At 25.9% G+C, this 26,309-nt stretch overlaps 1 protein-coding gene across 1 annotated transcript; it reads left to right on the top strand.

Moving 5' to 3' along the window:
• Positions 1-10,530: 10,530 nt before the first annotated feature.
• LOC126749716 (uncharacterized) lies at positions 10,531-15,762 on the top strand. Its single transcript, XM_050459401.1, has one exon. It carries the CDS (start codon positions 10,531-10,533, stop codon positions 15,760-15,762), a length of 5,232 nt encoding a protein of 1,743 aa, XP_050315358.1.
• The last annotated feature ends 10,547 nt before the right edge of the window (positions 15,763-26,309 follow it).

Raw genomic sequence — 26,309 nt, 5'->3', positions numbered from 1 at the left:
TTCATTTGATGGACTGTAAATTATTTTTAAAATTTTTCTTATGAATTGTTTTCTAAAAAAATAATTATAGCTCACTCTATTACTGTTATCTATTATTCGAATAGAATTTCAATTTACTATTACGGATCTACAAAATAGCCATATGATGTTTTTTGCGGTTTGAACACAACCAGAGTTAAGAAAATGTAATAACTAATAGCGTTGGCGATTGTTCCGATTTAATTTTAATTAAATTTTTAGATATAATTTGATTAACCCTAAATAATTTTTAAAAATAATTTTATGTATTATGTTTTAAAATAAGAGTCATATCTCACTCAATTACGGTTATCTATTATTCATATTTATTTTAAAATTAGTATTTAGGTTATACAAGATGACTCAATTGATCCTTTTTAAGTTTTGGACATAACCAAGGTTAAGAAAATAGAACAAATAATCATTATAGCATTGTCCGATTGGATTCAAATTAATTTTTGAAGTTCATTTGATGTACTGTAAATTATTTTTAAAATTTTTCTTATGAATTGTTTTTTAAAAAAATAATTATATCTCACTTTATTACTGTTATCTATTATTCGAATAGAATTTAAATTTACTATTTCGCATATATAAGATAGCCAAATGATGTTTTTTACGGTTTGAACACAACCAGAGTTAAGAAAATGTAATAACTAATAGCGTTGGCGATTGTTCCGATTTAATTTTAATTAAATTTTTAGATATAATTTGATTAACCCTAAATAATTTTTAAAAATAATTTTATGTATTATGTTTTAAAATAATAGTCATATCTCACTCAAGAAAATAGAACAATTAATCATTATGACATTGTCCGATTTGATTCCAATTTAATCTTTAAAGTTCATTTGATGGACTGTAAATTATTTTTAAAATTTTTCTTATGAATTGTTTTCTAAAAAAATAATTATATCTCACTCTATTACTAATATCTATTATTCGAATATAATTTAAATTTACTATTTGGCATATACAAGACAGCCAAATGATGTTTTTTACGGTTTGCACACAACCAGAGTTAAGAAAATGTAATAACTAATAGCGTTGGCGATTGTTCCAATTTAATTTTAATTAAATTTTTAGATATAATTTCACTAACCCTAAATAATTTTTAAAAATAATTTTATGTATTATGTTTTAAAAAAATAGTCATATCTCACTCAATTACGGTTATCTATTATTCATATTTATTTTAAAATTAGTATTTAGGTTATACAAGATGACTCAATTGATCCTATTTAAGTTTTGGACATAACCAGGATTAAGAAAATAGAACAATTAATCATTATAGCATTGTCCGATTTGATTTCAATTTAATCTTTGAAGTTCATTTGATGGACTGTAAATTATTTTTAAAATTTTTCTTATGAATTGTTTTCTAAAAAATCAATTATATCTTTCTCTATTACTAATATCTATTATTCGAATATAATTTAAATTTACTATTTCGTATATTCGCATAAGATAGCCAAATGATGTTTTTTGCGGTTCGAACACAATCAGAGTTAAGAAAATGTAATAACTAATAGGGTTGGCGATTGTTCCGATTTAATTTTATTTCAATTTTTAGATATAATTTGATTAACCCTAAATGATTTTTAAGAATAGTTTTATGTATTATGTTTTAAAAAAATAGTCATATCTCACACAATTACGGTTATCTTTTATTCAAATATAATTTAAAAATAATATTTAGAATACACAAGATGACCCAAATGATCCTTTTTAAGTTTTAGACATAACCAGGGTTAAGAAAATAGAACAATTAATCATTATAGCATTGTCCGATTTGATTCCAATTTAATCTTTAAAGTTCATTTGATGGACTGTAAATTATTTTTAAAATTTTTCTTATAAATTGTTTTCTAAAAAAATAATTATATCTCACTCTATTTCTAATATCTATTATTCGAATATAATTTAAATATACTATTTCGCATATGCAAGATAGCCAAATGATGTTTTTTGCGGTTTGAACACAACCAGAGTTAAGAAAATGTAATAACTAATAGCGTTGGCGATTGTTCCAATTTAATTTTAATTAAATTTTTAGATATAATTTCATTAACCCTAAATAATTTTTAAAAATAATTTTATGTATTATGTTTTAAAAAAATAGTCATATCTCACTCAATTACGGTTATCTATTATTCAAATTTATTTTAAAATTAATATTTACGTTATACAAGATGACTCAATTGATCCTTTTTAAGTTCTGGACATAACCAGGGTTAAGAAAATAGAACAATTAATCATTATAGCATTGTCCGATTTGATTCCAATTTAATCTTTGAAGTTCATTTAATGGACTGTAAATTATTTTTAAAATTTTTCTTATGAATTGTTTTTTAAAAAAATAATTATATCTCACTCTATTACTGTTATCTATTATTCGAATAGAATTTAAATTTACTATTACGCATATACAAAATAGCCAAATGATGTTTTTTACGGTTTGAACACAACCAGAATTAAGAAAATATAATAACTAATAGCGTTAAAGATTGTTCCGTTTTAATTTTAATTTAATTTTTAGATATAATTTGATTAACCCTAAATGACTTTTAAAAATATTTTGATGTATTTTGTTTAAAAAGAATAGTCATATCTCACTCAATTACGGTTATCTATTATTCAAATTTATTTTAAAATTAATATTTAGGTTATACAAGATGACTCAAATGATCCTATTTAAGTTTTGGACATAACCAGGGTTAAGAAAATAGAACAATTAATCATTATAGCAATGTCCGATTTGATTCCAATTTAATCTTTGAAGATCATTAGATGTACTGTAAATTATTTTTAAAATTTTTCTTATGAATTGTTTTTTAAAAAAAATAATTATATCTCACTCAATTACGGTTATCTATTATTCATATTTATTTTAAAATTAATATTTAGGTTATACAAGATGACTCAATTGATCCTTTTTAAGTTTTGGACATAACCAGGGTTAAGAAAATAGAACAAATAATCATTATAGCATTGTCCGATTTGATTCCAATTAATTTTTGAAGTCCATTTGATGTACTGTAAATTATTTTTAAAATTTTTCTTATGAATTGTTTTTTAAAAAAATAATTATATCTCACTCTGTTACTGTCATCTATTATTCGAATAGAATTTAAATTTACTATTTCGCATATACAAGATAGCCAAATGATGTTTTTTACGGTTTGAACACAACCAGAATTAACAAAATATAATAATTGATAGCGTTAAAGATTGTTCCGATTTAATTTAATTTTTAGATATAATTTGATTAACCCTAAATAAATGACTTTTAAAAATATTTTGATGTATTTTGTTTAAAAAAAATAGTCATATCTCACTCAATTACGGTTATCTATTATTCAAATTTATTCTAAAATTAATATTTAGGTTATACAAGATGACTCAAATGATCATATTTAAGTTTTGGACATAACCAGGGTTAAGAAAATAGAACAATTAATCATTATAGCATTGTCCGATTTGATTTCAATTTAATCTTTAAAGTTCATTTGATGGACTGTAAATTATTTTTAAAATTTTTCTTATGAATTGTTTTCTAAAAAAATAATTATAGCTCACTCTATTACTGTTATCTATTATTCGAATAGAATTTCAATTTACTATTACGGATATACAAAATAGCCATATGATGTTTTTTGCGGTTTGAACACAACCAGAGTTAAGAAAATGTAATAACTAATAGCGTTGGCGATTGTTCGGATTTAATTTTAATTAAATTTTTAGATATAATTTGATTAACCCTAAATAATTTTTAAAAATAATTTTATGTATTATGTTTTAAAATAAGAGTCATATCTCACTCAATTACGGTTATCTATTATTCATATTTATTTTAAAATTAGTATTTAGGTTATACAAGATGACTCAATTGATCCTTTTTAAGTTTTGGACATAACCAGGGTTAAGAAAATAGAACAAATAATCATTATAGCATTGTCCGATTGGATTCAAATTAATTTTTGAAGTTCATTTGATGTACTGTAAATTATTTTTAAAATTTTTCTTATGAATTGTTTTTTAAAAAAATAATTATATCTCACTCTATTACTGTTATCTATTATTCGAATAGAATTTAAATTTACTATTTCGCATATACAAGATAGCCAAATGATGTTTTTTACGGTTTGAACACAACCAGAGTTAAGAAAATGTAATAACTAATAGCGTTGGCGATTGTTCGGATTTAATTTTAATTAAATTTTTAGATATAATTTGATTAACCCTAAATAATTTTTAAAAATAATTTTATGTATTATGTTTTAAAATAATAGTCATATCTCACTCAATTACGGTTATCTATTATTCATATTTATTTTAAAATTAGTATTTAGGTTATACAAGATGACTCAATTGATCCTATTTAAGTTTTGGACATAACCAGGGTTAAGAAAATAGAACAATTAATCATTATAGCATTATCCAATTTGATTTCAATTTAATCTTTGAAGTTCATTTGATGGACTGTAAATTATTTTTAAAATTTTTCTTATGAATTGTTTTCTGAAAAAATAATTATATCTTACTCTATTACTAATATCTATTATTCGAATATAATTTAAATTTACTATTTGGCATTTACAAGACAGCCAAATGATGTTTTTTACGGTTTGAACACAACCAGAGTTAAGAAAATGTAATAACTAATAGCGTTGGCGATTGTTCCAATTTAATTTTAATTAAATATTTAGATATAATTTCACTAACCCTAAATAATTTTTAAAAATAATTTTATGTAATATGTTTTAAAAAAATAGTCATATCTCACTCAATTACGGTTATCTTTTATTCAAATATAATTTAAAATTAATATTTAGAATACACAAGATGACCCAAATGATCCTTTTTAAGTTTTAGACATAACCAGGGTTAAGAAAATAGAACAATTAATCATTATAGCATTGTCCGATTTGTTTCCAATTTAATCTTTAAAGTTCATTTGATGGACTGTAAATTATTTTTAAAATTTTTCTTATGAATTGTTTTCTAAAAAAATAATTATATCTCACTCTATTACTAATATCTATTATTCGAATATAATTTAAATTTACTATTTGGCATATACAAGACAGCTAAATGATGTTTTTTACGGTTTGAACACAACCAGAGTTAAGAAAATGTAATAACTAATAGCGTTGGCGATTGTTCCAATTTAATTTTAATTAAATTTTTAGATATAATTTCACTAACCCTAAATAATTTTTAAAAATAATTTTATGTATTATGTTTTAAAATAATAGTCATATCTTACTCAATTACGGTTATCTATTATTCATATTTATTTTAAAATTAGTATTTAGGTTATACAAGATGACTCAATTGATCCTTTTTAAGTTTTGGACATAACCAGGGTTAAGAAAATAGAACAATTAATTATTATAGCATTGTCCGATTTGATTACAATTTAATCTTTGAAGATCATTAGATGTACTGTAAATTATTTTAAAAATTTTTCTTATGAATTGTTTTCTAAAAAAATAATTATATCTCACTCTATTACTGTTATCTATTATTCAAATTTGATTTAAAATTAATATTTAGGTTATACAAGATGACTCAATTGATCCTTTTTAAGTTTTGGACATAACCAGGGTTAAGAAAGTAGAACAATTAATCATTATAGCATTGTCCGATTTGATTCCAATTTAATCTTTGAAGTTCATTTAATGGACTGTAAATTATTTTTAAAATTTTTCTTATGAATTGTTTTTTAAAAAAATAATTATATCTCACTCTATTACTGTTATCTATTATTCGAATAGAATTTAAATTTACTATTAAAAATATACAAAATAGCCAAATGATGTTTTTTACGATTTGAACACAACCAGAATTAAGAAAATATAATAACTAATAGCGTTAAAGATTGTTCCGTTTTAATTTTAATTTAATTTTTAGATATAATTTGATTAACCCTAAATGACTTTTAAAAATATTTTGATGTATTGTGTTTAAAAAGAATAGTCATATCTCACTCAATTACGGTTATCTATTATTCAAATTTATTTTAGAATTAATATTTAGGTTATACAAGATGACTCATATGATCCTTTTTAAGGTTTGGACATAACCAGGGTTAAGAAAATAGAACAATTAATCATTATAGCATTGTCCGATTTGATTCCAATTTAATCTTTGAAGTTCATTTGATAAACTGTAAATTATTTTTAAAATTTTTCTTATGAATTGTTTTTTAAAAAAATAATTATATCTCACTCTATTACTGTTATCTATTATTCGAATAGAATTTAAATTTACTATTTCGCATATACAAGAGAGCCAAATGATGCTTTTTACGGTTTGAACACAACCAGAATTAAGAAATTATAATAACTAATAGCGTTAAAGATTGTTCCGTTTTAATTTTAATTTAATTTTTAGATATAATTTGATTAACCCTAAATAACTTTTAAAAATATTTTGATGTATTGTGTTTAAAAAGAATAGTCATATCTCACTCAATTGCGGTTATCTATTATTCAAATTTATTTTAAAATTAATATTTAGGTTATACAAGATGACTCAAATGATCCTATTTAAGTTTTGGACATAACCAGGATTAAGAAAATAGAACAATTAATCATTATAGCATTGTCCGATTTGATTCCAATTTAATCTTTGAAGTTCATTTGATGGACTGTAAATTATTTTTAAAATTTTTCTTATGAATTGTTTTTTAAAAAAAATAATTATATCTCACTCTATTACTGTTATCTATTATTCAAATTTATTTTAAAATTAATATTTAGGTTATACAAGATGACTCAAATGATCCTTTTTATGTTTTGGACATAACCAGGGTTAAGAAAATAGAACAATTAATCATTATAGCATTTTCCGATTTGATTCCAATTTAATCTTTGAAGATCATTTAATGTACTGTAAATTATTTTTTAAATTTTTCTTATGAATTGTTTTTTAAAAAAATAATTATATCTCACTCAATTACTGTTATCTATTATTCAAATTTATTTTAAAATTAATATTTAGGTTATACAAGATGACTCATATGATCCTTTTTAAGTTTTGGACATAACCAGGGTTAAGAAAATAGAACAACTAATCATTATAGCATTGTCCGATTTGATTCCAATTAAATCTTTGAAGTTCATTCGATGGACTGTAAATTATTTTTAAAATTTTTCTTATGAATTGTTTTTTAAAAAAATAATTATATCTCACTCTATTACTGATATCTATTATTCGAATACAATTTAAATTTACTATTTCGCATATACAAGAGAGCCAAATGATGCTTTTTACGGTTTGAACACAACCAGAATTAAGAAAATATAATAACTAATAGCGTTAAAGATTGTTCCGTTTTAATTTTAATTTAATTTTTAGATATAATTTGATTAACCCTAAATGACTTTTAAAAATATTTTGATGTATTTTGTTTAAAAAAAATAGTCATATCTTACTCAATTACGGTTATCTATTATTCAAATTTATTTTAAAATTAATATTTAGGTTATACAAGATGCCTCAAATGATCCTATTTAAGTTTTGGACATAACCAGGGTTAAGAAAATAGAACAATTAATCATTATAGCATTATCCGATTTGATTTCAATTTAATCTTTGAAGTTCATTTGATGGACTGTAAATTATTTTTCTTATGAATTGTTTTCTAAAAAAATAATTATATCTCACTCAATTACGGTTGTCTATTATTCAAATTTATTTTAAAATTAATATTTAGGTTATACAAGATGACTCAATTGATCCTATTTAAGTTTTGGACATAACCAGGGTTAAGAAAATAGAACAATTAATTATTATAGCATTATCCGATTTGATTCCAATTTAATCTTTGAAGTTCATTAGATGGACTGTAAATTATTTTTAAAATTTTTCTTATGAATTGTTTTTTAAAAAAATAATTATATCTCACTCTATTACTGTTATCTATTATTAAAATATAATTTAAATTAACTATTTCGCATATACAAGATAGCCAAATGATGTTTTTTCGATTTGAACATAACCAGAGTTAAGAAAACGTAATAACTAAGATCGTTAACGATTGTTCCGATTTAATTTTTAGAAATAATTTGATTAACCCTAAATGATTTTTAAAAATATTTTGATGTATTGTGTTTAAAAAAATAGTCATATCTCACTCAATTACGGTTATCTATTATTCAAATTTATTTTAAAATTAATATTTAGGTTATACAATATGACTCAAATGATCCTTTTTAAGTTTTGGACATAACCAGGGTTAAGAAAATAGAACAATTAATCATTATTGCATTGTCCGATTTGAATCCAATTTAATCTTTGAAGTTCATTTGATGGACTGTAAATTATTTTTTAAATTCTTCTTATGAATTGTTTTCTAAAAAAATAATTATATCTCACTCTATTACTAATATCTATTATTCGAATATAATTTAAATTTACTATTTGGCTTATACAAGACAGCCAAATGATTTTTTTTGCGGTTTGAACACAACCAGAGTTAAGAAAATGTAATAACTAATAGCGTTGGCGATTGTTCCGATTTAAAATTAATTTTAATAAAAATTTTTAGATATAATTTGATTAACCCTAAATAATTTTTAAAAATAAATTTATGTATTAGGTTTTAAAAAAATAGTCATATCTTACTCAATTACGGTTATCTATTATTCAAATTTATTTAAAATTAATATGTAGGTTTTACAAGATGACTCATATGATCCTTTTTAAGTTTTGGACATAACCAGGGTTAAGAAAATAGAACAATTAATCATTATAGCATTGTCCGATTTGATTCCAATTTAAACTTTGAAGTTCATTTAATGGACTGTAAATTATTTTTAAAATTTTTCTTTTGAATTGTTTTTTAAAAAAATAATTATATCTCACTCTATTACTGTTATCTATTATTCAAATTTATTTTAAAATTAATATTTAGGTTATACAAGATGACTCAAATGATCCTTTTTATGTTTTGGACATAACCAGGGTTAAGAAAATAGAACAATTAATCATTATAGCATTGTCCGATTTGATTCCAATTTAATCCTTGAAGATCATTTGATGTACTGTAAATTATTTTTAAAATTTTTCATATGAATTGTTTTTTAAAAAAAATTATTATATCTCACTCTATTACTGTTATCTATTATTCAAATTTATTTTAAAATGAATGTTTAGGTTATCCAAGATGACCCAAATGATCCTTTTTAAGTTTTGGACATAACCAGGGTTAAGAAAATAGAACAATTAATCATTATAGCATTGTCTAATTTGATTCCAATTTAATCTTTGAAGATCATTAGATAGACTGTAAATTATTTTTAAAATTTTTCTTATGAATTGTTTTTTAAAAAAATAATTATATTACTCTATTACTGTTATCTATTATTCAAATTTATTTTAAAATTAATATTTAGGTATACAAGATGACTCAACTGATCCTTTTTAAGTTTTGGACATAACCAGGGTTAAGAAAATAGAACAATTAATCATTATAGCTGTCTGGTTGTCCGGTCGACAGTTATTTTTGTAAACGCTTGGCAATACCGCATCCCTTCCATATCACGACGTCACCATGCGCGAGGAGAGCGCCGCGCGAGGTGTAGAAGTGGGAACGACGGACTCTCTCGTCTTGACTTTCTGACGACGCAAGCAATGGCGTCATACTATTTAATTTAATAATTTATACTGTACTTATTACTGTGTTTGGCAAATAAATGTTGTTTTTTAATTAACGTGAAATGCAAATAATCTGAACGCCACACACTACATTTTATGGTCCTTCGTCGCTGGATTTGACTCCTGAACGGAATTTTACTGCATTTTAACATTCGTACGGGACTTTCAACGAGGCTTTTACCGCATTTATTTGTGGCTTGAACTGGAAGAAACGCCGACCGCCGACCCAATCGACACAAGTTTGGATATTTTGCCTTTTTGACGACGGAAACAACAAGACCGTCTTCTCAGGGAACACCGATTGGTTTTGCTTATTTCACTACAGGTTAGTGCGTTCCTTTCTCACTTTCTTTCCTTTACTTTTACAGGCCTCTGTTTGATTTATTTGTTTATTTTTTTTAATAAACTTAAACTGCTTTGTATTTGTGTTACTTTATGGTGGTTACTTTGATGGTACTTTACATTGATTTACAAACGATTTCGTAATATTTGATGCTACTTTGGTGACAAAATTAATACCTTTAACTGACATTTGTTTACGTTGCAATATATTACACATTTTGCTGGTATACTATACCTATTTACACTCATTTCTTTTGGTATTTCACACTCCCTTTGATGGTGATTTCTACTATTTACATTTTATTAAATTTTGACATTTAATATACCTACTTTATTAGATATTTTACACATTTTTGGTGTCACTTACGTAGGTCTGATAACTTTACATGCATTTTAATTAAGTGTTCTGAGAAACCTATTTAATTGCATTGTTTTATTACTTTGCCTCTATTTTAAACAATTTCTTTGAAACTACTTGTATATTTGTATTATTAACTATTCGAGATGGCTGACGCAAGAAATAAAAGAAAGGCTACTAAAGCTGCTCTTACACGGTTTGAAAACTATTTTCAAGCTGTTAAGTCAAACAGAAATCTTTCTCAAACTGATTTGGTGGAACTCAAAATGCGTGCGCAAAAGGCTGATCAATTGTTGGACGATTTTAACGCTGCTCAGTTAAAGATTGCCGCTACGGAGACTGATATTGATTTTGATGAACATGACAGTGAGTCTGAACAATTTGAAAATAAATTCTACCGCATAACATCTGAAGCGAGCAAATTTTTAATTGACCAGATGCAGCCGCAGGTTTTAACTCCAAACGTGGAAACTAATTTAGCATCTAATTCTAATGATGATTTAGCCAACATTAGACTGCCTCCAATAAACCTTCCAACGTTTGACGGTTCATATGACCAATGGTTGTTTTTTAGAGACACTTTCAATTCTTTAATACATAGCAATTTCAAACTGACACCAGCCAAAAAATTTCATTACTTGCGCCTCTCTCTAAAGGGTGTGGCCGCTGAAACTATCTCATCACTTGAAATCTCTGACGCCAATTATGATGTAGCCTGGAACATCTTAAATGAGAGATTCGAAAACAAACAGATTTTAGTCAGCAACCATGTAACGGCTATTTTTAATTTGCCATCTTTATCACGTGAATCTGGACGTGGCCTTAGAGTCATACTTGACGGCTTACAGAAGCACATGGGCGCCTTGACGGTTTTAAAGATGCCCACAGAACATTGGGATGCCTTAATCTGTCATATTGTGACAGGTAAATTTGACAATGTGACTAGAAGAGCTTGGGATTCCAAAACCTTTATTGAAGAACTCCCTACTTACAAGGAACTTATAGACTTTTTAAAAGACAGATGCCGAATTTTAGAGTCTTTCGAAAACAGCTCTTTAAGAAACGCTTCAAACAAAATCGAAAGGCCTCGCCAATCACACCCCAACTTTCATAAAAATACTTCTCAATCCTTTGTCGCTACTAACAGTAATAAAAAATGCACGTTTTGTCAAAAAGAACATCTCATCTACACATGTCCTCAGTTTTTACAAATTTCTGCTATTGAAAAATTAAATAATGCTAAACAAATGAAGTTATGTATTAACTGCCTTTCTATAGGCCACGCAACTAAAAACTGTAGGTCGTCTGGATGTAGAAAATGTGGAAAATTCCATCATACCCTTCTACATTTCAACAAAACCGATTCTGGGACTGTACAAACCAATAATAACAACACATCTACCTCTTCTTATTCCAACAGCACTGAGACTGACTTGAAAGACGTAGCCACAACCTCTTTGTCTACACATGTGATGCACACTCCTCTTATATACTCACCTTGTAGTTTAGTGGTAAATGAAAAACTTAATTTAAACACTGTATTATTATCCACTGCTATCATCAAAGTTTCTGACACTACAGATAAGTCACACTTGTGTAGAGTACTCCTAGACAGTGGAAGCCAATCCAATTTCATTTCAGAAAGACTTTGCAACTTGTTACAACTTCCTATTGAAAATATTAAACATTCTATCACTGGTATCAGTCAGAAAATTGAAACCATAAATTCTAGAGTTTTTGCTAAAGTCCAATCCAATTTTTCTAACTTTGAGGCGAACATATCGTGTCTTGTACTTAAATCTATAACTGGAAATATTCCAGCTATATCCTTTGACTCCAGTTTATTACATATTCCCAAAAATATTGCATTGGCTGACCCCGATTTCAGCTCTGCAAAACCTATTGACTTACTGCTCGGAGCAGACATTTTCTGGGAACTGATCCATATTGGTCAAATAAAATTGGGTCGAGGACTTCCAATTTTGCAAAAGACACATTTTGGATGGATTATTTCTGGTCCTTTACAAACTAATCTTAGTTCAAGCCTTTGCTCAAAGACACAGTGCTTTTTTACAACTTCAATTGACAATCAGCTAACTAAATTTTGGGAGGTAGAGGAATTTCCTAAAACTAAATACTTATCACCAGAGGAAACCTTTTGCGAGGAACATTTCTCTCAGCACACTTCTAGAGCCCCTGATGGTAAATTTGTAGTACATCTTCCACTTAAGGACTCCATTGATCGTCTTGGGGACTCGAAGTTGACAGCTACAAGTCGTTTTTTAAATCTTGAAGGGAAACTGAATAAAAGCCCTGATTTAAAACGTACTTATCAAGATTTTATAACAGAATATGAAAAACTCGGTCACATGACCCTATCTAAGAATCAAAATGATACTTCTGGATATTTTTTACCGCACCACTGTGTGCTTAAATTAAGCTCCACTACAACTAAACTACGGGTCGTTTTCGATGCTTCCTGTAAATCTGACTCAGGTTTTTCTTTAAACGATTTACTTATGGTCGGACCTAATGTCCAAAACAGTCTTTTTTCAATTCTCTTACGGTATCGTATACATCCTGTAGTTCTCAGTGGTGACATTGAAAAAATGTATCGACAGGTCTATGTAGCCCCTGAATATCGTAAACTTCAGAGAATTCTTTGGCGTGCTAATATTAATGAGCCGATTTTAACTTACGATTTGTCCACCGTTACATACGGTACAGCCTCTGCTGCATTTCTGGCTACTAGATCTTTGCAGGAAGTAGGTAAAATACATGCTAAAGACTGTCCAAAGATTTCTAACATAATACAACGTGATTTTTACGTTGATGACCTTTTAACCGGCGCACAAACAGTCGATGAACTTAGACAAATTAAAGAAGACATCCATGATCTTCTTATGAAATATGGATTTCCACTTAGAAAATGGGCTTCAAATGAGCCAACCTTAACTTCTGATTCCTCAATACATTCGATTTCTTTTGATACAGATATTGCTTCTAAAACCTTGGGCCTTTTATGGAATCACATTTCTGACACGCTAGAATATAAAATAGGTCCTATTGAATCTAGCACTCGCGTAACAAAACGTACAATTTTATCTTCAATTTCTCAGATTTTTGACCCTCTTGGTCTACTTTCTCCTGTCACAATCTCGGCAAAAATCATCTTGCAACAGCTGTGGAAGCTTAAAATATCATGGGATGAATCGATTCCAATGGATCTTTTTACAATCTGGTCATCTTACAGGACACAACTTGTGGAATTGAATAATCTTAAAATACCAAGACTAACTCTTTGCGGTAATCCTATTGAGCTGCAATTACATGGCTTCTCTGATGCTGCGGAGCCAGGTTATGGTGCCTGCGTGTACCTTTGTTCAAAGGATTCGTTAGGCAATTCTTCGTCTAAACTACTCTGTGCAAAAACTAGAGTCTCTCCACTTAAAGAATTGACTATTCCTAGGCTTGAGCTTTGTGCAGCATTACTCTTAGCAGAACTAGCTAAAACTGTGTTAGCTTCAATACCCTCTACTTTAGACTCTAAGCACTACTGGTGTGACTCTACAATAGTACTTGCCTGGATTAGATCATCTCCTCATCGTCTAAAGACATTTATTGCTAATCGAATAGCTCAAATTCAATCCATAACTAATATTGATGAATGGAGATATATTAGAACCGCAGACAATCCAGCTGATCTACTTACTAGAGGAATTCCACCTTTAAGCTTGTTAAATTCGACTTTATGGTTTCATGGACCTCCTTGGCTGACTGAAGATGAGTGGCCAACCGACATAGTAGATTTATCAAATATTGATACTCCTGAATTACGAAATGTCACTTCTTTTCATGTGTCCATCGAAAAACATACCAATAATGACTTACTTACTTTAATTGACAAATTTTCTAATCTAACTAAACTGGTTCGTACTTTTGCCTTTGTGCTACGCTTTAAAAACATCCTTAAATTAAAATCTAAATCTGACTTTTTTAATAGAGAGCTTTCAACTCTGGAAATTGAGAATTCTTTGCATACACTTGTCAGCTTGGTACAAGCTTCAACATTTTCTGAAGAATTTAAAGCACTGAAGAATAATAATAAGGTCTCTAATAAATCCAAACTCCTTACCTTGAATCCCTTCTTTGACCACACTCTTAATCTTATTCGAGTTGGGGGTCGTTTGCAACAATCTGATTATGAATATCAAAAGAAACACCCTATAGTTTTACCCCCTAAACATAGACTTTCACTTTTGATCGCACATTCTGAACATATTAAGCTACTTCATGCTGGTCCACAACTTACATTGGCATCACTTCGTGAAAGCTTCTGGCCAATCAATGGCAGGAACTTAATCAAAAAGGTTTACCATGACTGTTTAACTTGTTTTCGCTTTGTTGCAAAATCGACAAAGTACCTTATGGGTAATTTACCCAAGACACGAATTACACCCTCTAGACCCTTTTCTGTGTCCGGTGTTGACTACGCAGGGCCCTTCTCCCTTAGGGATCGCAAAGGACGTAATTTTAGAACTAACAAGGCATACATAGCATTGTTTGTGTGTTTTGCTACCAAGGCTATTCACCTAGAGCTAGTAAGTGATCTTACTAGCGAATGTTTCTTAGCCGCTTTGTACAGATTCATGTCACGAAGAGGCAAGTGCATACAAATTTATTCTGATCAAGGGACAACATTTGTGGGTGCATTAAATGAATTAAATTCGTTTCTCAAAGGACACTCTTCTACTATTTCGGATAAATTAGCAAATCAAGGTATACAATGGAATTTTATACCGCCTCGCGCTCCACACTTTGGTGGGCTTTGGGAGTCCAGCGTTAAATCGGTAAAGTTTCATCTTAAGCGTGTAGTTGGTAGTTTATCATTAACTTTTGAAGATTTTTCTACAATAATTACTCAAATAGAAGCCTGTTTAAACTCCAGACCCTTATGTCCTCTTTCTGATAATCCGAATGATCCAAATCCTCTCACTCCTGCGCACTTTCTTATTGGTGAACCATTGACGACGTGCCCACAAGTTGATCTACTGGGAGTAGCAGAGAACAGACTATCAAAATACCAACATAGACAACAAATGGTGCAACATTTTTGGTCTCGTTGGGTCAAGGAATGCATTGCAGAACTCCAGATACGTACGAAATGGAAGCAGAATTACCCGCAGCTCCTGAAACTAGGCGTTCTTGTGCTCATCATGGAGGATGGATTACCACCATTAAAATGGCGAACTGGCCGAGTGGTACAAATATTTCCTGGAGGAGATGGTATTGTCCGAACAGTATTAGTGAGGACTGCTGCTGGCGAGTATAAGCGTCCAGTTACGAAGATTGCTGTCCTGCCTATTTATGATTTTTAAAGCCTGGAGGCTTTCAAGGGGGGCGATATGTCTGGTTGTCCGGTCGACAGTTATTTTTGTAAACGCTTGGCAATACCGCATCCCTTCCATATCACGACGTCACCATGCGCGAGGAGAGCGCCGCGCGAGGTGTAGAAGTGGGAACGACGGACTCTCTCGTCTTGACTTTCTGACGACGCAAGCAATGGCGTCATACTATTTAATTTAATAATTTATACTGTACTTATTACTGTGTTTGGCAAATAAATGTTGTTTTTTAATTAACGTGAAATGCAAATAATCTGAACGCCACACACTACAATAGCATTGTCTAATTTGATTCCAATTTAATCTTTGAAGATCATTAGATGGACTGTAAATTATTTTTAAAATTTTTCTTATGAATTGTTTTTTAAAAAAAATTATTATATCTCACTCAATTACGGTTATCTATTATTCAAATTTATTTTAAAATTAATATTTAGGTTATACAAGATGACTCAAATGATCCTATTTAAGTTTTGGACATAACCAGGGTTAAGAAAATAGAACAATTAATCATTATAGCATTATCCGATTTGATTTCAATTTAATCTTTGAAGTTCATTTGATGGACTGTAAATTATTTTTCTTATGAATTGTTTTCTAAAAAAATAATTATATCTCACTCTATTACTAATATCTATTATTCGAATATAATTTAAATTTACTATTTCGCATATACAAGATAGCCAAATGATGTTTTTTACGGTTTGAACACAACCAGAGTTAAGAAAACGTAATAACTAAGATCGTTAACGATTGTTCCGATTTAATTTTTAGATATAATTTGATTAACCCTAAATGATTTTTTAAAATATTTTGATGTATTGTGTTTAAAAAAATAGTCATATCTCACTTAATTACGGTTATCTATAATTCAAATTTATTTTAAAATTAATATTTAGGTTATACAATATGACTCAAATGATCCTTTTTAAGTTTTGGACATAACCAGGGTTAAGAAAATAGAACAATTAATCATTATTGCATTGTCCGATTTGAATCCAATTTAATCTTTGAAGTTCATTTGATGGACTGTATATTATTTTTAAAATTCTTCTTATGAATTGTTTTTTAAAAAAATAATTACCCTAAATGACTTTTAAAAATATTTTGATGTATTGTGTTTAAAAAAAATAGTCATATCTCACTCAATGACGGTTATCTATTATTCAAATTTATTTTAAAATTATTATCAAAATTATAATCAATAATAGCATTGTCCGATTTGATTCCAATTTAATCTTTTAAGTTCATTTAATGTACTACAAATTATTTTTAAATTTTTTCTTATGAATTGTTTAAAAAAAAAATAACCATATCTCACTTTATTACTGTTATCTATTAATCGAATTTAATTTAAATTTACTATTTCGCATATACAAGATAGCCAAATGAAGTTTTTTACGGTTTGAACACAACCAGAGTTAAGAAACCGTAATAACTAATAGCGTTAACGATTGTTCCGTTTTAATTTTTAGATATAATTTTATTAACCCTAAATGATTTTAAAAAATATTTTGATGTATTGTGTTTAAAAGAAATAGTCATATCTCACTCAATTACGGTTATCTATTATTCAAATTTATTTTAAAATGAATATTTAGGTTATACAAGATGACCCAAATGATCCTTTTTAAGTTTTGGACAAAACAAGGGTTAAGAAAATAGAACAATTAATCATTATAGCATTGTCCGATTTGACTCCAATTTAATTTTTGAACTTCATTTAATGTACTGTAAATTATTTTTAAAATTTTTCTCATGAATTGTTTTGAAAAAAATAATTATATCTCACTCTATTACTGTTATCTATTATTCGAATATAATTTAAATTTACTATTTGGCATATACAAGATAGGCAAATGATGTTTTTTATGGTTTGAACACAACCAGAGTTAAGAAAATGTAATAACTAATAGCGTTAACGATTGTTCCGATTTAATTTTTAGATATAATTTGATTAACCCTAAATGATTTTTAAAAATATTTTGATGTATTGTGTTTTAAAAAAATAGTCATATCTCACTCAATTACGGTTATCTATTATTCAAATTTATTTTAAAATGAATATTTAGGTTATACAAGATGACCCAAATGATCCTTTTTAAGTTTTGGACATAACAAGAGTTAAGAAAATAGAACAATTAATCATTATAGCATTGTCCGATTTGATTCCTATTTAATTTTTGAAGTTCATTTAATGTACTGTAAATTATTTTTTAAATTTTTCTTATGAATTGTTTTTTAAAAAAATAATTATATCTCACTCTATTGCTGTTATCTAATATTCGAATATAATTTAAATTTACGATTTCGCATATACAAGATAGCCAAATGATCTTTTTTACGGTTTAAACACAACCAGAGTTAAGAAAAGGTAATAACTAATAGCGTTAACGATTGTTCCGATTTAATTTTTAGATATAATTTGATTAACCCTAAATGATTTTTAAAAATATTTTGATGTATTGTGTTTTAAAAAAATAGTCATATCTCACTCAATTACGGTTATCTATTATTCAAATTTATTTTAAAATGAATATTTAGGTTATCCAAGATGACCCAAATGATCCTTTTTAAGTTTTGGACATAACCAGGGTTAAGAAAATAGAACAATTAATCATTATAGCATTATCCGATTTGATTTCAATTTAATCTTTGAAGTTCATTTGATGGACTGTAAATTATTTTTCTTATGAATTGTTTTCTAAAAAAATAATTATATCTCACTCTATTACTAATATCTATTATTCGAATATAATTTAAATTTACTATTTCGCATATACAAGATAGCCAAATGATGTTTTTTACGGTTTGAACACAACCAGAGTTAAGAAAACGTAATAACTAAGATCGTTAACGATTGTTCCGATTTAATTTTTAGATATAATTTGATTAACCCTAAATGATTTTTTAAAATATTTTGATGTATTGTGTTTAAAAAAATAGTCATATCTCACTCAATTACGGTTATCTATAATTCAAATTTATTTTAAAATTAATATTTAGGTTATACAATATGACTCAAATGATCCTTTTTAAGTTTTGGACATAACCAGGGTTAAGAAAATAGAACAATTAATCATTATTGCATTGTCCGATTTGAATTCAATTTAATCTTTGAAGTTCATTTGATGGACTGTATATTATTTTTAAAATTCTTCTTATGAATTGTTTTTTAAAAAAATAATTACCCTAAATGACTTTTAAAAATATTTTGATGTATTGTGTTTAAAAAAAATAGTCATATCTCACTCAATGACGGTTATCTATTATTCAAATTTATTTTAAAATTATTATCAAAATTATAATCAATAATAGCATTGTCCGATTTGATTCCAATTTAATCTTTTAAGTTCATTTAATGTACTACAAATTATTTTTAAATTTTTTCTTATGAATTGTTTAAAAAAAAAATAACCATATCTCACTTTATTACTGTTATCTATTAATCGAATTTAATTTAAATTTACTATTTCGCATATACAAGATAGCCAAATGAAGTTTTTTACGGTTTGAACACAACCAGAGTTAAGAAACCGTAATAACTAATAGCGTTAACGATTGTTCCGTTTTAATTTTTAGATATAATTTTATTAACCCTAAATGATTTTAAAAAATATTTTGATGTATTGTGTTTAAAAGAAATAGTCATATCTCACTCAATTACGGTTATCTATTATTCAAATTTATTTTAAAATGAATATTTAGGTTATACAAGATGACCCAAATGATCCTTTTTAAGTTTTGGACAAAACAAGGGTTAAGAAAATAGAACAATTAATCATTATAGCATTGTCCGATTTGACTCCAATTTAATTTTTGAACTTCATTTAATGTACTGTAAATTATTTTTAAAATTTTTCTCATGAATTGTTTTGAAAAAAATAATTATATCTCACTCTATTACTGTTATCTATTATTCGAATATAATTTAAATTTACTATTTTGCATATACAAGATAGGCAAATGATGTTTTTTATGGTTTGAACCCAACCAGAGTTAAGAAAATGTAATAACTAATAGCGTTAACGATTGTTCCGATTTAATTTTTTGATATAATTTGATTAACCCTAAATGATTTTTAAAAATATTTTGATGTATTGTGTTTTAAAAAAATAGTCATATCTCACTCAATTACGGTTATCTATTATTCAAATTTATTTTAAAATGAATATTTAGGTTATACAAGATGACCCAAATGATCCTTTTTAAGTTTTGGACATAACCAGGGTTAAGAAAATAGAACAATTAATCATTATAGCATTGTCTAATTTGATTCCAATTTAATCTTTAAAGATCAATAGATGGACTGTAAATTATTTTTAAAATTTTTCTTATGCATTGTTTTTTAAAAAAATAATTATATTACTCTATTACTGTTATCTATTATTCAAATTTATTTTAAAATTAATATTTAGGTTATACAAGATGACTTATATGATCCTTTTTAAGTTTTGGACATAACCAGTGTTAAGAAAATAGAACAATTAATCATTATAGCATTGTCCGATTTGATTTCAATTTAATCTTTGAAGTTCATTTGATGGACTGTAAATTATTTTTAAAATTTTTCTTATGAATTGTTTTTTAAAAAAATAATTATATCTCACTCTATTACTGTTATCTATTATTAGAATATAATTTAAATTAACTATTTCGCATATACAAGATAGCCAAATGATGTTTTTTCGATTTGAACATAACCAGAGTTAAGAAAACGTAATAACTAAGATCGTTAACGATTGTTCCGATTTAATTTTTAGAAATAATTTGATTAACCCTAAATGATTTTTAAAAATATTTTGATGTATTGTGTTTAAAAAAATAGTCATATCTCACTCAATTACGGTTATCTATTATTCAAATTTATTTTAAAATTTATATTTAGGTTATACAATATGACTCAAATGATCCTTTTTAAGTTTTGGACATAACCAGGGTTAAGAAAATAGAACAATTAATCATTATTGCATTGTCCGATTTGAATCCAATTTAATCTTTGAAGTTCAATTGATGGACTGTAAATTATTTTTTAAATTCTTCTTATGAATTGTTTTCTAAAAAAATAATTATATCTCACTCTATTACTAATATCTATTATTCGAATATAATTTAAATTTACTACATATCTCACTCAATTACGGTTATCTGTTATTCAAATTTATTTTAAAATTAATATTTAGGTTATACAAGATGACTCAATTGATCCTTTTTAAGTTTTGGACATAACCAGGGTTAAGAAAATAGAACAAATAATCATTATAGCATTGTCCGATTTGATTCCAATTTAATTTTTGAAGTTCATTTTGATGTACTGTAAATTATTTTTAAAATTTTTCTTATGAATTGTTTTTTAAAAAAATAATTATATCTCACTCTATTACTAATATCTATTATTAGAATATAATTTAAATTAACTATTTCGCATATACAAGATAGCCAAATGATGTTTTTTGCGGTTTGAACACATCCAGAGTTAAGAAAATGTAATAACTAATAGGGTTGGCGATTGTTCCGATTTAATTTTAATTCAATTTTTAGATATAATTTGATTAACCCTAAATGATTTTTAAGAATAGTTTTATGTATTATGTTTTAAAAAAATAGTCATATCTCACTCAATTACGGTTATCTATTATTCAAATTTATTTTAAAATTAATATTTAGGTTATACAAGATGACTCAATTGATCCTTTTTAAGCTTTGGACATAACCAGGGTTAAGAAAATAGAACAATTAATCATTATAGGATTATCCGATTTGATTTCAATTTAATCTTTGAAGTTCATTTGATGGAGTGTAAATTATTTTTAAAATTTTTCCTATGAATTGTTTTCTAAAAAAATAATTATATCTCACTCTATTACTAATATCTATTATTAGAATATAATTTAAATTAACTATTTCGCATATACAAGATAGCCAAATGATGTTTTTTGCGGTTTGAACACAACCAGAGTTAAAAAAATGTAATAACTAATAGCGTTGGCGATTGTTCCAATTTAATTTTAATTAAATTTTTAGATATAATTTCATTAACCCTAAATAATTTTTAAAAATAATTTTATGTATTGTGTTTAAAAAAAATAGTCATATCTCACTCAATTATCTATTATTCTAACCAGGGTTAAGAAAATAGAACAATTAATCATTATTGCATTGTCCGATTTGAATCCAATTTAATCTTTGAAGTTCATTTGATGGACTGTATATTATTTTTAAAATTCTTCTTATGAATTATTTTTTAAAAAAATAATTACCCTAAATGTCTTTTAAAAATATTTTGATGTATTGTGTTTAAAAAGAATAGTCATATCTCACTCAATTGCGGTTATCTATTATTCAAATTTATTTTAAAATTAATGTTTAGGTTATACAAGATAACTCAAATGATCCTATTTAAGTTTTGGACATAACCAGGGTTAAGAAAATAAAACAATTAATCATTATGGCATTGTCCGATTTGATTTCAATTTAATCTTTAAAGTTTATTTGATGGACTGCAAATTATTTTTTAAATTTTTCTTATGAATTGTTTTTCAAAAAAATAATTATATCTCACTCTATTACTGTTATATATTATTCGAATAGAATTTATATTTACTATTACGCATATACAAAATAGCCAAATGATGTTTTTTATGGTTTGAACACAACCAGAGTTAAGAAAATGTAATAACTAATAGCGTTAACGATTGTTCCGATTTAATTTTTAGATATAATTTGATTAACCCTAAATGATTTTTAAAAATATTTTGATGTATTGTGTTTTAAAAAAATAGTCATATCTCACTCAATTACGGTTATCTATTATTCAAATTTATTTTAAAATGAATATTTAGGTTATACAAGATGACCCAAATGATCCTTTTTAAGTTTTGGACATAACAAGGGTTAAGAAAATAGAACAATTAATCATTATAGCATTGTCCGATTTGATTCCTATTTAATTTTTGAAGTTCATTTAATGTACTGTAAATTATTTTTTTAATTTTTCTTATGAATTGTTTTTTAAAAAAATAATTATCTCACTCTATTAGTGTTATCTAATATTCGAATATAATTTAAATTTACGATTTCGCATATACAAGATAGCCAAATGATCTTTTTTACGGTTTAAACACAACCAGAGTTAAGAAAAGGTAATAACTAATAGCGTTAACGATTGTTCCGATTTAATTTTTAGATATAATTTGATTAACTCTAAATGATTTTTAAAAATATTTTGATGTATTGTGTTTTAAAAAAATAGTCATATCTCACTCAATTACGATTATCTATTATTCAAATTTATTTTAAAATGAATATTTAGGTTATCCAAGATGACACAAATGATCCTTTTTAAGTTTTGGACATAACCAGGGTTAAGAAAATAGAACATTAATCATTATAGCATTGTCAAATTTGATTCCAATTTAATCTTTGAAGATCATTAGATGGACTGTAAATTATTTTTAAAATTTTTCTTATGAATTGTTTTTTAAAAAAATAATTATATCACTCTATTACTGCTATCTATTATTCAAATTTATTTTAAAATTAATATTTAGGTTATACAAGATGACTCATATGATCCTTTTTAAGTTTTGGACATAACCAGGGTTAAGAAAATAGAACAATTAATCATTATAGCATTGTCCGATTTGATTCCAATTTAATCTTTGAAGTTCATTTAGTGGACTGTAAATTATTTTTAAAATTTTTCTTATGAATTGTTTTTCAAAAAAATAATTATATCTCACTCTATTACTGTTATCTATTATTCGAATAGAATTTAAATTTACTATTACGCATATACAAAATAGCCAAATGATGTTTTTTACGGTTTGAACACAACCAGAATTAAGAAAATATATTAACTAATAGCGTTAAAGATTGTTCCGTTTTAATTTTAATTTAATTTTTAGACATAATTTGATTAACCCTAAATGACTTTTAAAAATATTTTGATGTATTGTGTTTAAAAAAAATAGTCATATCTCACTGAATTACGGTTATCTATTATTCAAATTTATTTTAAAATTAATATTTAGGTTATACAAGATGACTCAAATCATCCTTTTTAAGTTTTGGACATAACCAGGGTTAAGAAAATAGAACAATTAATCATTATAGCATTGTCCGATTTGATTCCAATTTAATCTTTGAAGATCATTAGATGTACTGTAAATTATTTTTAAAATTTTTCTTATGAATTGTTTTTTAAAAAAAATAATTATATCTCACTCTATTACTGTTATCTATTATTATTTAAATTTATTTTAAAATTAATATTTAGGTTATACAAGATGACTCATATGATCCTTTTTAAGGTTTGGACATAACGAGGGGTAAGAAAATAGAACAATTAATCATTATAGCATTGTCCGATTTGATTCCAATTTAATCTTTGAAGTTCATTTGATGGACTGTAAATTATTTTTAAAATTTTTCTTATGAATTGTTTTTAAAAAAAATAATTATATCTCACTCTATTACTGTTATTTATTATTAGAATATAATTTAAATTAACTATTTCGCATATACAAAATAGCCAAATGATGTTTTTTCGGTTTGAACACAACCAGAGTTAAGAAAACGTAATAACTAAGATCGTTAACGATTGTTCCGATTTAATTTTTAGATATAATTTGATTAACCCTAAATTATTTTTAAAAATATTTTGATGTATTGGGTTTAAAAAAATAGTCATATCTCACTCAATTACGGTTATCTGTTATTCAAATTTATTTTAAAATTAATATTTAGGTTATACAATATGACTCAAATGATCCTTTTTAAGTTTTGGACATAACCAGGGTTAAGAAAATAGAACAATTAATCATTATTGCATTATCCGATTTGATTTCAATTTAATCTTTGAAGTTCATTTGATGGACTGTAAATTATTTTTAAAATTTTTCTTATGAATTGTTTTCTAAAAAAATAATTATATCTCACTCTATTACTAATATCTATTATTCGAATATAATTTAAATTTACTATTTCGCATATACAAGATAGCCAAATGATGTTTTTTGCGGTTTGAACACAACCAGAGTTAAGAAAATGTAATAACTAATAGGGTTGGCGATTGCTCCGATTTAATTTTAATTCAATTTTTAGATATAATTTGTTTAACCCTAAATGACTTTTAAAAATATTTTGATGTATTGTGTTTAAAAAAAATAGTTATATCTCACTGAATTACGGTTATCTATTATTCAAATTTATTTTAAAATTAATATTTAGGTTATACAAGATGACTCAAATGATCCTATTTAAGTTTTGGACATAACCAGGGTTAAGAAAATAGAACAATTAATTATTATAGCATTATCCGATTTGATTCCAATTTAATCTTTGAAGTTCATTTGATGGACTGTAAATTATTTTTAAAATTTTTCTTATGAATTGTTTTCTAAAAAAATAATTATATCTCACTCTATTACTAATATCTATTATTCGAATAGAATTTAAATTTACTATTTCGCATATACAAGAGAGCCAAATGATGCCTTTTACGGTTTGAACACAACCAGAATTAAGAAAATATAATAACTAATAGCGTTAAAGATTGTTCCGTTTTAATTTTAATTAAATTTTTAGATATAATTTGTTTAACCCTAAATAACTTTTAAAAATATTTTGATGTATTGTGTTTAAAAAAAATAGTTATATCTCACTGAATTACGGTTATCTATTATTCAAATTTATTTTAAAATTAATATTTTGGTTATACAAGATGACTCAAATGATCCTATTTAAGTTTTGGACATACCCAGGGTTAAGAAAATAGAACAATTAATCATTACAGCATTATCCGATTTGATTTCAATTTAATTTTTGAAGTTCATTTGATGGACTGTAAATTATTTTTAAAATTTTTCTTATGAATTGTTTTCTAAAAAAATAATTATATCTCACTCTATTACTAATATCTATTATTCGAATAGAATTTAAATTTACTATTTCGCATATATAAGAGAGCCAAATGATGCTTTTTACGGTTTGAACACAACCAGAATTAAGAAAATATAATAACTAAAAGCGTTAAAGATTGTTCCGTTTTAATTTTTAGATATAATTTGATTAACCCTAAATGACTTTTAAAAATATTTTGATGTATTGTGTTTAAAAAGAATAGTCATATCTCACTCAATTACGGTTATCTATTATTCAAATTTATTTTACAATTAATATTTAGGTTATACAAGATGACTCAAATGATCGTATTTAAGTTTTGGACATAACCAGGGTTAAGAAAATAGAACAATTAATCATTATAGCATTGTCCGATTTGATTTCAATTTAATCTTTGAAGTTCATTTGATGGACTGTAAATTATTTTTAAAATTTTTCTTATGAATTGTTTTCTAAAAAAATAATTATATCTCACTCTATTACTAATATCTATTATTCGAATATAATTTAAATTTAGTATTTGGCATATACAAGACAGCCAAATGATGTTTTTTGCGGTTTGAACCCAACCAGAGTTAAGAAAATGTAATAACTAATAGCGTTGGCGATTGTTCCGA

Source organism: Anthonomus grandis, unplaced genomic scaffold (assembly GCF_022605725.1).
Source record: "Anthonomus grandis grandis unplaced genomic scaffold, icAntGran1.3 ctg00000532.1, whole genome shotgun sequence".
NCBI lineage: Eukaryota > Metazoa > Arthropoda > Insecta > Coleoptera > Curculionidae > Anthonomus > Anthonomus grandis.
This window is presented reverse-complemented; position numbering and strand designations above follow the sequence as displayed.